The sequence below is a fragment of the Cervus elaphus genome, chromosome 20, assembly GCF_910594005.1.
Source record: "Cervus elaphus chromosome 20, mCerEla1.1, whole genome shotgun sequence".
Classification (NCBI taxonomy): Eukaryota; Metazoa; Chordata; class Mammalia; order Artiodactyla; family Cervidae; genus Cervus; species Cervus elaphus.
The window spans coordinates 33,326,737-33,339,253 of NC_057834.1; the positions used below are offsets into that span (position 1 = coordinate 33,326,737).

Below are 12,517 nucleotides of genomic sequence, written 5' to 3' on the forward strand. Positions count from 1 at the left end.
TTCAAGGCATATCTTACCGCTAATCTATTATCCAGTTCTATAGGTTCCTTTCCAAATTATGTCTCAAATCCACCTCATTCTCCCCATCTTTACTGCTACCTATAATGGAATTCCTGATATCTTTTGCCTCCATCACTGGGAAAGCCTCTTGGTTCTTTTCCGCATCTCTGCTCTTGCCCTCCCAGGCATTTCACACAGGGAAGAAAGACCTGACTTAACACGGAATATAAACAAACCCACTGTAAACACTCCCTGACTTAAAACTTCCAATGTCTCTCCATTGCACCAGAATGAAACATACCCCGTTTTGTAAAGCCCAGAAGGGGGAGCCCTGTCTCTCTCTAGCTTCATGTGAAGCCAGCTGCTTCTCTTCCTTTGCTGTGGATCATCCTTCAGGTCTGTGAAGGACCCCAGAGCCTCTCTCCTCACAACCTTCATCTGCTGCTCCTTTTGCCCCCGAGCCTCTGCCCCCACCCCCACCCCCACCTCTGCTCCCCCCTCCATACTGTGTAATGATATAAAATTATCTGAGTACTCACCACCCAGCTCTATTTAATCTAAAATGCTGTCTTATTTGCTTCAGATTTTTGTCTTTCTTAAAGGAATAAAGTAGTTCGGCATTAGCTGAAGACACCGCACCCCTGGACTCCTTCCTAATTCTAGCTTCTCTTCTTTCCTAGAAGTAACTTCTAAATTTGGTGTTTATCATCCACCCCCAACCCGCCTTTTTTTTTTTTTTTTTTACTTTCCTTACATGCGTTTGTATCCATCAACAATACTTAGTTTGCAGGTATTGTGGGAGGGTTTTATTGTGGGAAGATTCTGCAACTCACCCAGTTCTTCAGCATGGTTTCTGAGAGGGATCCATACTGAAACAGGTGGTTCTGGCTGTCGTTTCTGCGAAGGCATAGTATTTCATTGGATACATATGTCTAACTTGATTTCTTCTCCTAATGATCAATTAGGTGCCATTTTCAATTTTTGGCCATTATAAACAAGGCTGCAAAGAACATCCGAACACATCTCCTTGTTCACATACTTGAGCGTTTCTCTAAGGTAAAACCTTAAAATCGGAATTTCTGAGTAATCTCTGCAACTTTACTAGATACTGCCGGATTGCTCTTCAAAGCGGTTGAAGAGTTTCCTCTCCCACCGCGGCGGGGACGTTCCGAGCTCATTCTCACTACCGCGCTGCCGAGCTCGCTCAGGCCTCCAGGGGGCGCCGTGCGGCTCCCTGTAACTCGTGGCGGCCGCGCCACAGCTGTTGTGGACTCCGCTTTTCTCGCCGCTATTAATAGTTTGTGGTCCGCTGGGCCAGCAGTCATTGTTGAAGATGGTACCCCAGAGACGCGTTTAGAGCAAGCTCCAGCCTCTGGGTCGCTGGGAGATGTGATCTTAATCCTCCTCTCTTCCGAATCTTTTCTAAAATTTGAAAGCAGTACGAAACAAAAACTTCTCCGTCTTGAACTAAAACCAAACAAGCACCTAGGTTCCTAAAAGAAACATCTGTATGCTTAATATCCAAAATATACAGCGCTAACATTTTAACCTGTATGTTTGCTTCAGATGTTTTCTTTTGAAGAAACAAAACATTCCAGTTACACTTGGAATTCTCCTATTCTTTCACCCCCCCTGCCTTCCGGAGGCAGTTAAGATTCTGAGTTTGGCGGATATCCAAACCATAAATTTGCATAACATATGTACGTATCCATAAACAATGTATAGTATTATTTATTTTTTACATACACGAGTGGTATTCTGTACCTAATACTCCTGCAGTTTTATTTCCTATGCACACATTGTTTCTCAGATAAATCTATGCTGATTCCTGTATATCTAGCTTGTTTGGTGTTTATCTAGTCTCCTAACAATGTATTTTTTATATTGTTTTCAGCTTTTGCGTGTTTAAACAATGCTGCGTGCACACTTCAGGAGGGTGAAGATGTTTGTGTTTTGTTCATGCTTTCTTTGAGCCCCTACAAGTGTGCCTGGCACATGGAAAGTACTCAATAAATTTGTACTGAGTTAATGAATAAATGAATAGCCTCAAACATGTTTCTAGGTGACCCACATGCAGACTTTGCCTCGAATATACATATAAAAGTGAAGAGGCTGGATTTTCAGGTGAACTCGGCATGTTACTCTCCAAGGTTTATTCTTCTCTGGGTTTCCAGCTGGCGAGTGCCCGCCAGGACAGCCCTGGGACCCAGGGTGGTCTGGCGTTTGTAGCAGCCTCCACGCGTCTGAGGATCCTGCATGTTCCTGTGGCGGGAGCTGTCTTTGGTGTCCCTGGCACTGCCACTCCTTGGCACAGAGCATGCCCTTTATTTCCAGGAGAATATGCCATCTGGTCTGTTTGGCTCCTCTGTATTGGACAGATTGACCACTATTGGGAGAAAAGAAGACAAGTTCAAAGTTAAGCTGATGGGTGTAACGGGAGAGAGGGCTGGGGAGCAGGGTGCAAATGAGGTGGGAAGATGAACTCACAGGGTACCCCTTGGCTTTGGGACAGTAGGGAGAGAAATACAGGCGGCGGGCTGAATGCAGCACCAGGGGTCACCTCCGCTGTGGGCCTAATAGCTCAAGATGTGAAGTGAGACTCCAGTGGATCCGCCAGAGCAGTGGGTGTGCCGTCGGAAAGGCCCACTTTTCTAGCATGTAGGATGACACACACCCGAGATCCTTTCCCATTTGGAAAGCATTAAAAAAGCATGACCTGCAAGCCCAGAGGGTGAGCACTCTGACTTAACAACCCTTTTACTTTCTTTTGCAAAGCATTAAAGTCATTAACTTCCAGCAAGCAGGGGAAGGTTCTTACTTAACTCTTCTCTTCTGAAAAGTCTTAAAAATCAGCAGCTGTGAGGCCTTGTCTGTCACTGGCGGTGTGAAATCATAGAGCACTGTACTGCTGCTAAGCCATGGGGCCATTCTGTCACTGTGTAACCTAAGAAGACGCGAACCTAGTGACGTGTCCTCTGCTCAGAAGCCGTGGTGACTTCACGCTGTGGACCAGGTATGATCCTATCCCTTTGGTGGGAGGTTCTGCTGCCCTTTTACTGTCTTAGTCTAACCATGTGTTTCCTGCTACCAGAGGAGGTTTTGCCTCATCTATGCCAAGTGACCCTACATCTTTCCCTGTCCCTCACTGTCACCCATTCATCTTGTCCATCTCTCTCTAAGCCCCCATGTATGGACTCATTACCTGATACATAACATTTGAATTTTTAATAACATCCAACATTTGTATATCCCTCTATGCTATCTGACCACACCCTCCGCATCGCACTGAAGGTTCAACTGGGTGAGTTTTACCAGAGACACTCCTCTTATCTCTTTAATCACTATGTGTTTATACATTGCATCTTTTCTAATTACAGGTAATCGTCTTTGCAGGCACACTTAGGGGTGTACATGTCATGTATCCCCCAGTAGATTATACATTCCCCTAAATTTATTATATTCTTCCCATTCCTGCATCTGTGTGCAGATACCCAGGCGGGTGGGGGCATGTCAATTAACCACTCACCACATGCTTATTGAGCCACCCAGGTGGCAGGCATTATGCTGAACGGTACGGGGTTTGGGCAGGGTCCTGAGACTCTTGTAGGAAAGAGAGAAATCAAACAACCGAGTGAATCATTATAGGTAAGCAAAGGGCCACAAAGTAGAACAGATGCTCTGGGGATGTGTGTGAGTGTATGTGGGGGTGGTTGGATGCCACTTCCCAGGAAATGATGTTACACTGAGGCCCACAGTGGGGGTAGAAGTTGGGAGCTAGGCAGAGCTGGGGAACGAATCATCTCAGGCAAAGGCAATAGCATGTGCCCAGACTGTCACGCAGAGAGCATAAAGCATCTGGCAACTTGCAGAAAAAGGTTAATTCAGCTGGCGTGGGTTGGCCCAACCTCATACATTCCAAAGGTCTTCAGGACTGCCTCTGCATCAGCTCCCATAAAATGACCTCTGAACTCTTGGAATATCCTGCCTGAAAAGAGTACCTCTGTACAGCTGAGGCCGTGAGCTGGGCCAGAGAGTCTATGCTAAGAAAGTGACAGGGGGAGTGCCCATGTTTGTGCCCGAGGATTCTGGGGCCTCCGTGTCAATTTGAGCAGCTAAAGTCAGTTATGCAAATGTTTCCTATATGATACACAGATGACCCCCAACAGAAACCCTGGATGCCATGGCCCGGTGAAGCACCCTGGTTGGCAGTATTTCTTCTGTGCTGTCACACACTGCCGCTGGGAAGGCCGCTCTCCACTCAGAGGGCATCGCTGGAGCCCTGGCCTGGTTTCTCCTGGACTCTGTCCCACGTGCCTGTGCGCTTTGCAGGCTGTGATTTGTGTCCTTTCACTGCAGTAAACCATAGTGGATCGGATGACAGCTTTCCTGTGAGTCCCTCTAGCAAATCATCAAAAACAGTGGTCTCACGTGTGCGCGCGCTAAGTCACTTCAGTTGTGTCCTTGTGACCCCAGGGACTGTAGCCCGCCAGGCTCCTCTGTTGATGGCATTCTCCAGGCAAGAATACTGAAGTGGGTTACCATGCCCTCCTCCAGGGGATCCTCCAACCCAGGGACCAAACCAGAATCTCTTATGTCTCCTGCCTTGGCAGGTGGGTTCTTCACACCAAGGAAGCCCGAGAGTAGTCTTAGGAACCCCCCAAAATACAGATAGAACAGACAGAACAAGGGTTATGGGGGAGGGGAATGATAGAGGTGAGGAAGGAGATGGAGAAAGGGGACTGGATTTTTCAGAGCCTTCTAGGTCAAGCTCAAGGTCAAGAATGACACAGTTCTGCCTGTGGGATTGATTCCAGTGCGGCTGCTTTATTTCTGTTCCATGGCCCTAGGTTGCATCCAGCCCTAGATATCACCAAATGTACCTACAGAAAACATGTCAATCAGTGAATTTGCTTGGGGTGGGGTCGGGGGGCCCCAAGGGCACATAAAACCTATGTTTTATTACTTCTCATATGGCCCACCTTGGGTTTGAAGCAGAGTCACTGCTCAATATACACTGGTAAAGAAGAAACAGTGGTATGTTTACTATAAAATCTTGTGGGGGGTGGGAATCCCAGAACTGTGTTCTGTACTGAATCCCACATAATGAGAACTCAGAGGTGACATCACCAATCTGTTTCATGATCACATATCCATGGTGACAGAATAAGCAAAGGGGAAAAATAGGGTGAGGGAGTGGTTGAAGCGATTTAAGCAATTTGTTGGCACAAAGGACTCAGTTATCAAGGTTGCAAGTAAGTCATCAACTTCAGGCGTGGACATGCACCAAAGTGTTTCTTAAATTTCTGCTTGCTTGGACAAGCATGCTGCCTTCTCAAGAGTATGCCTGGAATCCGTAATAGCCAGAGAAAAATGTTAAAGTAATGGAAGAAGTGCTTATGTAACGCATTTCTAAATCAACGAGGGACTATATTTTTGATGGTGCAGGAGGCTTGAGGCAGAAGCCTGTTAGAGGTGATGACTGCGCTGGCGGCCCAACACTCCCAAGTCAGAACCATGCTGCCGAGGCCTGGGGCAGCAATGGGGGTTGGGGGGCCATGTGCCCTCAGGGCCCCACCGATGGCCCTGTGAGCCAAGTGCCTCAGTTCTGGGGAACCAGGATGCTGTTATGTAATTCGTAATTACAGCACAGTCTCTTCTTTCTGTTCCTGACAGGGAAGGCAGTTTATGTTAGACTAACCCGAGTTTGAACCTTGTTCTAGCTACATGACTTTGGGTGTGTTACTCAAACTCCCGGGCCTCAGCTTACTCATCTGTGCACTGGTCATTATGAGAAAACCCTGTTCATAGGGTTGTTCTGAAGACTGGATGAGATAAAGCCTATAAAGCAATTTTCACAGCTGGCTTGCATCAAGGGCTCAAATAACGACACAACCAGAAAGGATGTTAAGGTGTTTAATAAATCTTCAGACATAAGAAGACATTTTTGGGGGCTCGACGCCAGTCACATATGCCTCAAGATTGTCATGATGGGTGAGGACATCCCATGCTCTGAGTTAGACAACAGTGGATATGACAGAAGCGCCCTAAGGAATCAGCTTTACTATTTTGGCTTTTGACGCTTGGGCTGCGTTTTAAACAGCAGCCTGTAACTCAGGTGCTGTTGGCTTCAGTGTCAGATACGAGGTTGTTGTTTGGCTTCCTAAGAGGATGAAGAGAGTGGACATTGGAGGCTGTGCTAAGATGGCCCCCAAGGTCAAGTTCTGATCATGGAGATAGACCCCTGTGTGACTGGAACCAGGGGGAGGTCTTGGCAGGTGTGATGCCTGGTGGAAGGATCGTGAGTCTGGAGTTACCACTTGGGTTTGATCCCAGCTCCTTTTCTACAAGTGTGCGAAGCTCCTTTAATGCAAGTACGAGGTGCTGGGCAAGTTAGTGGTCTCTAAATCTCAGTTCCTTCATCTGTTCAAAGGGGAAAATACCTGGCTTGCAGAGTGACTATAAGGATAAACTGGTAACAGTGGAATGTAAGATACCTGCTATGTGGTAGGTGCTTCATGAATGATGATGTAAGCAAGCATAGTCACAGCAAAGCGTGAAATGCATTAGTGGTAACTGACACTGTTTTGTGACAAAGCAATCCTGTGAGACCAGATTAGTCTCTTTTTTAGAAAGAATGGCAAGATACAGACAGCAGGTTTGATGTGAAGATTGGCAGCTCATTCTGAGAAACGGCTTATGGTTTGGATCAAATCCCTGCCCTGGGAAAACCTGATCTAGGGGATCATGAGGGGCAGGGGGAGAGGGTGTACATGAGGACCCAATTTCCTAGCCAGTGATGCGCTGTCCTATGTGATGTTGTGAATGGCTGTAAGGGTGATGACGAAGCACAGCTCCAAGGGAAGAGAGGGTAGCTGCTGTGAGTACACAGGGTGGAAGCCTGTCTCTGCGGTGGGAGGTCATGGCACTTGCAGCCCAGAGAGCTAGCAGGCCGCAGTCCAGGTGTGCTCAGGTGAAGTAGAGTTGGGAGAACCAGGCTGGGGAGGAAAGGTCTCAGAGAAGGGCTCCTCCTGTCCTGACTCCAGCTGCTTCTGCATCAGAACTGTTTCCTGGGAGAGGACCCCAAGAGGCGAAGAGGAGCCCAAGTGATACGGGGGTAAGTTTTCCACACAGAAAAGCCTCCATTCAGCAGGGAACTCAGATCAGCTGCCACAAAATAAATACGAGTGAAACTTTAAAAACATGAGGGTGGAAGCCGACATTAAAGCTACGCCCACCAGCAACTCATTGAGAAAAAAGCCCTCCTGAGTGTAGAAAGTTACTAGTGTCTATCACCCTCTTGGAAACCTAGCCTGGGAAGACGGGAGGAACTGGGGACGGGTGCCAAACATTGCTTGAAAAAGTAATGGTGTGTAGTGGTGTCTGACTGGCCCTTTCTCCCCTATCAGGATGTGTGAATCTACAGGAGAAACCCCCATGCATGTCCCCACCTCTGCTCCCACAGGACGTGAAAGCCTGTTCCTGCTGCTTGTTGGTCTGATGCAGTGGTTCTCAACTGCGCCAACTCTGTCCTCCCAGGGGGCATTTGGTAATGTCCGAGGACACTTTTCTGTTGTCACATTTTTTTTTTTTTTTTGTGCAGGAGGGGTGGGTGGGGATGCTTCTGGCATCTAATAGGTAAATGTCAGGAAAGGAAAGTGAAGTCGCTAAGTCGTGTCCAACTCTTTGCAACCCCATGGACTGTAGCCTACCAGGCTCCTCCGACCAGGGCAGGGATTTGATCCCTTTCCAGACAAGGGTACTGGAGCGGGGTTGCCATTTCCTTCTCCAGAGGATCTTCCCGACCCAGGGATCGAACCCGGGTCTCCCGCATTGTAGGCAGACGCTTTACCGTCTGAGCCACCAGGGAAGCTAGGGTAAATGTCAGGGGTCTTGCTAATTATCGCACAGAGCACAGCAAAGAGCCACCCAACCCCGTGTCAGCAGTGCTGGAGTTGAGCAAGCCTGGTCTGATGGACACGGAGATTCTGTCGAAGGAGGTGGCTTGTTCCGCTCACCTGCTATCACACTGTGGGGGAGGATGGGGAAGGGTCACGGCTAGCCGGCAGTCCCTCACTGGTGGCCATATACAGAGGGGTGGGTTGGGAATGAGCCCAAAGGGAGACTCGGGCTCACCTCCCAAGGTAGACAGGAGAAGGGCAGAGTTTTTCATCTCAAGTCAACCCTTACTTATTTAAAAGCTGATTTCCTTAAGCACATAATTATATGTTTATTTCCCTGTGGAACTCTTGAGGCAGAGGAGACCTGCTTCAATTATGGGGATGGAGGCTGCACACAGGGCTTTAATGGGGTTAGAAAAATTTTCTCTCCTTTTAAGGAGGCTTGGGAGGAAGGGAAGGACAGATTCTTTTCTTGCAGTGCAGAGGATCTGGGGGGATGAGGTAAAATAGGAACGGAGGGGCAGAAAGAATGAACAGTGATTGTGTGACCTCCATAGGTTGGAACTCCGGAGTGCAGCTTCAAGCCTCCCTGCTTTCCTCCAATCCCAGTAATCGGGGGGAACAGATCCAGGAAGTGGGCTGTTCATACCATTCCTTCCCTGTACCACCTTCATGTACACACACACCCTCAATATACCCCTTTGGAAGAGGCTCTGATTTGCATCAGGAAATAGAATGGGCCATGCTGCTGGGGGAGGGTAGGGAAGAGGAGACTTTGATGAGAGGAGGGTAAGGGCTTCAGTGCTTCTTGTCATCTATCTCTCACTCCTCTGTTTTGGCCTGAATGCTTGGAATTGTGGGTTCTTCTCTTCGAGAGATGCCCTCACCTGAGTAAGCTGGGTGGGGGCCGAGGGAACAGAATGAAGAAACTGATTACCTAGATTTGACACATAGAGGAAAAGGCGGGGGGTGGGGGGGGAGATGGCTAGGGCACTTTACAGCTTCTCTCACTCCTAGATTGGCCAGATTCTGGCAAATATTCCTTTTGTCTAAGAGCTGGATTGATGCTTTTGAACTGTGGTGTTGGAGAAGACTCTTGAGAGTTCCTTGGACAGCAAGGAGATCAAACCAGTCCATCCTAAAGGAAATCAGTCCTGAATATTCATTGGAAGGACTGATCCTGAAGCTGAAACTCCAATATTTTGGCCACCTGATGTGAAGAACTGACTCATTAGAAAAGACCCTGATGCTGGGAAAGATTGAAGGTGGGAGAAGGGGATGACAGAGGATGAGATGGTTGGATGGCATCACCAACTTGATGGACATGAATTTGAGTAAGCTCCAGCAGTTGGTGATGGACAGGGAGGCCTGGCGTGCTGCAGTCCATGGGGTCACAAAGAGTCAGACATGACTGAGTGACTGAACTGAACTGGCGAATATTCCTTTTGTCTAAGAGTTGGAGGAGGGCAGAGTTGAGTGGGCAGCAGTGGAAGGAAGGTGCAGTGAGGAGTGGGTGGCCTGGGGCTAGTGGTGGCTAGGCTACAAAGAATGGGCTCTACAGGGGAGCCCTCTCCTCCTCTATGTCACACTGGATGGAATGTGTGTCGTCATAATACCTATTCTCTGTGGTTGGACTCTGTTGAACTCACCTCCTCTAGGAGGCTGTGAATTATGTGTTCTACAGCTGGAGAGTCCCAGCTTCTAACAAAGCCTGGCTCACAGACACTGAATACACATTTCATGATGAATCCCCACCTGATCTAGCCTGGTCAGCCTGGTCTGCCATCCCAGAAGAGAAGATAGGAACTGGCCAGAGTTAAAGCAGAAGTGTTCACCTGCCTGGTCTATCCCACTCATCCTCTCTCCCGAAGCCGCATGTGTGGTGGTGGTGGTGCTGGCAGGGTGGGATTCAATGGGGGAAGTGAAGGTAACATGTCAGAAACATGGCCAAGGTCATAGCCCTGAATGTCTTTATTTAATCATCTAATATCCTCTGCCCAGAGAGGCTGGGTTCTGGCACTCCTCAGCTTCAGATTGTGGGGCAGCAGGATGGGCTGGGGGTCACAGGTGAGCCGAGCAGCCTGAGGCTGGGGAGAGGTGCCCAGGCCCAGGGAGACAGAGATGGTGATGCTCGGGGAACACAGCATCCAGGCCTTCTCTGTCTTAAGAGGGCTAAAGGGGTGACGCACTTGGGGCATGTGGGCAGAACTGAAGGGGGGTGTCCACAGGTGCCCTCCTGGCCTGCCAGCACCAGAGACCCTGGGTTGCCAGGGACTGGTTTCCTTTTCACCATCAAATATTTTCAGAAGGCAGATACATTAAGAGTTTCAGCATCTTTAAAAGGCTGAAAGTGCCTGCTACAGTCCTGGCCCACACTTTCTGAGTCTTGGCCACCTCATCCAAAGAACAGGGATAGTTTCTGCTTTTCCTTTGGGCTGTGCTCAGTCACTCAGTCGTGTCTGACTCTTCGCGGCCCCATGGACTGTAGCCCCCCAGGCTCTTCTGTCCATGGGGATTCTCCAGGCAAGAATACCAGAGTACGTTGCCATGCCCTCCCCAGGGGATCTTCCCAAACCAGGTATTGAACCCAGGTCTCCCACATTGCGGGCAGATTCTTTACCAGCTGAGCTACCAGGGAAGCCAGCCTTTTGTTTATTACAGGGCTCCTGAGAGGGATGTGTGGGAGCACTCTGTAAACTGTAAAGTGCTATGCAATTCGAGCTGTTCTTTAAGTTATTTATTCGAGGCAGCAGCAAAGGGCCCCCCCCCCCACATCAGTGCAGCTCCAGCCATTCCTCCTACCAGGACCTGCCTGCAGGGAAGGGCTCCTCAGTCCCTTGAGTCAGCAGCGTAATGGAGAGCTTAGCACTCTTGGTCCACTTCTGCGTCTCTGGCCTCATCTAACGCACAGATCAGGGCCGCGGGGGCCTGGCAGAAGGGTATGGAGGCCCCTTATTTCGTTCGCTGGTAGAACTGGAAGACCGCCTTCTCTTGCTCATAGGTCTCGATGGAGCCGGGTCGAAGGCGCCGGATCTCAGCGATGGCATCTCCGGCAGCCAGGCCCCGCTCCTTCACCAGGTAACAGGCCAGCATGGTGCCAGTGCGGCCAAAGCCCAGGGCACAGTGCACGGCCACCGCCTGTGAAGGGGGAGCTGGGTAGGGTGGAGCGCGACACCCTCCCAACACTCTCCCGCCCCTCATTTGTGAAATACTGACAAGTTTTAAAGATGTAGGGCACTGAAGAGTGAAAATATCTGGTTAAGAATTTATTTTATATTGCTTATATGTTGAAAGAATATTTGGGACTTACTGGGTTAAATTATACTATCAAGACGAATTTCTCCTGCTGCTTGTTTACCTTTTTAAAAGAGGCTCCATTACATTTGGACAGAACCTTGCTCTGGAGTCTGCTCAACAGCCCTTGACTTCAACGCCCATCTCTCCCTTTCTTTCCAGAGAAAGTCTGTCCATCCTTTCTCCTTCTCAACTCACGTTAGGTGGTTCTTTGTTGCCTCTCCTCAAACCCAATTCTCCCGCTGGGCCCTCTTTTTACTCCTCTCTCGTACCGCTTTGGCTTTCTGTACTGGTATACTAGTTACAATGGTCTTCCGGCCCCACCGTCTTCCTCCAATCTTTCCCCTGGAACCCAGTGAAGTTAATCCTGGCCCTGACGTCCGCAGCTCCGAGTGTCCCCGCGGACTCCTCCCAAGCCCCTCCCTCCCCGCGTTGACCCCGCCCGCTGACCTCTCCCCTGGCGTTGGCCTCGTCGACGATCTTCACGAAGCGGTCGATCTGCTCTGGGCCCGGCGGGCAGAAGTCTGGGATGCGCAGCCGGTGCAGGGTGAGGCCGGGACAGCTGTCGCTGTGCGGGGGCCCGCGCTCCGTCAGGGACACCAGATGCCGTACACCTTGGTCCAGCAGGAACTGGTAGTGGGCGGGGAGCCGGGGCAGCGCCAGCCCCGCCAGCCGGCTGGGCAGCACCCACGAGAAGTTGGGGGGCTGCACGCCCATGGCTGGAAGAGGGCACAGGACAGCAAGTCACCGGGTGCGAGGTCGGTGGGTCCCGCTCCGCCCACCCGCCTTCAGGCCGGGTAACCCTCCACCTACCAGGCAGTGGCGCCTCCTGGGACCACGTGGTCTCTAGGACAGATCCCGGGCGACGTCCTGCGCCGCCGCGGGGGATTGGCCAAGCCGCCTGAGGGGCGGGGCTAGAATGCCGAGCTCCCGGCTCTGAGTGACCGTTCCGGCCCCAAGCAGGACGCTCGTTGATTGGTTGGATTGTCAATAATGGGCGGGATTACTGCAGCGGTGCGCACGGAGATTGGTGGGCTGCAGAAACAGCTAAGAAGGAAAACCTAGAAGGAATTCAGAATTGTTTTCTGTGGATGAAGCAACCCCGGGTCGAGCTCTGCTGCTCCCTGGCGGTCGGTGGGAGTTATCGCGCCACTGGCCATCTGCCCCTGCTGCCGAAGAGCCTGGCCCTGTCATAACTTTCGTCGCAGTGGATGCCCAAGAGTTTAAGAGATGGTAAATCTACATCATCCTTAAGGGAGGAATCTCCTCTACAGTGACTCTGACAAGTCATTATCAGTGACTTTTAGAACTTGTCAAGTAAGGGA

General features: G+C 50.1%; 1 protein-coding gene across 2 annotated transcripts; it reads right to left on the reverse strand.

Moving 5' to 3' along the window:
• Positions 1-800: 800 nt before the first annotated feature.
• DUSP23 (dual specificity phosphatase 23) lies at positions 801-12,124 on the reverse strand. 2 transcript variants are annotated; one of them, XM_043877349.1, is made up of 3 exons: positions 12,006-12,124; positions 11,643-11,911; positions 801-2,386 (listed from the first exon to the last, which is right to left on the reverse strand). In XM_043877349.1, exons 2-3 carry the CDS (start codon positions 11,907-11,909, stop codon positions 2,153-2,155), a joined length of 501 nt encoding a protein of 166 aa, XP_043733284.1. In that variant the 5' UTR covers positions 11,910-11,911; positions 12,006-12,124; the 3' UTR covers positions 801-2,152. The 2 variants fall into 2 exon arrangements, with proteins under 2 accessions (XP_043733284.1, XP_043733285.1); XM_043877350.1 differs by lacking the exon at positions 801-2,386 and adding an exon at positions 10,618-11,036.
• Positions 12,125-12,517: the final 393 nt, after the last annotated feature.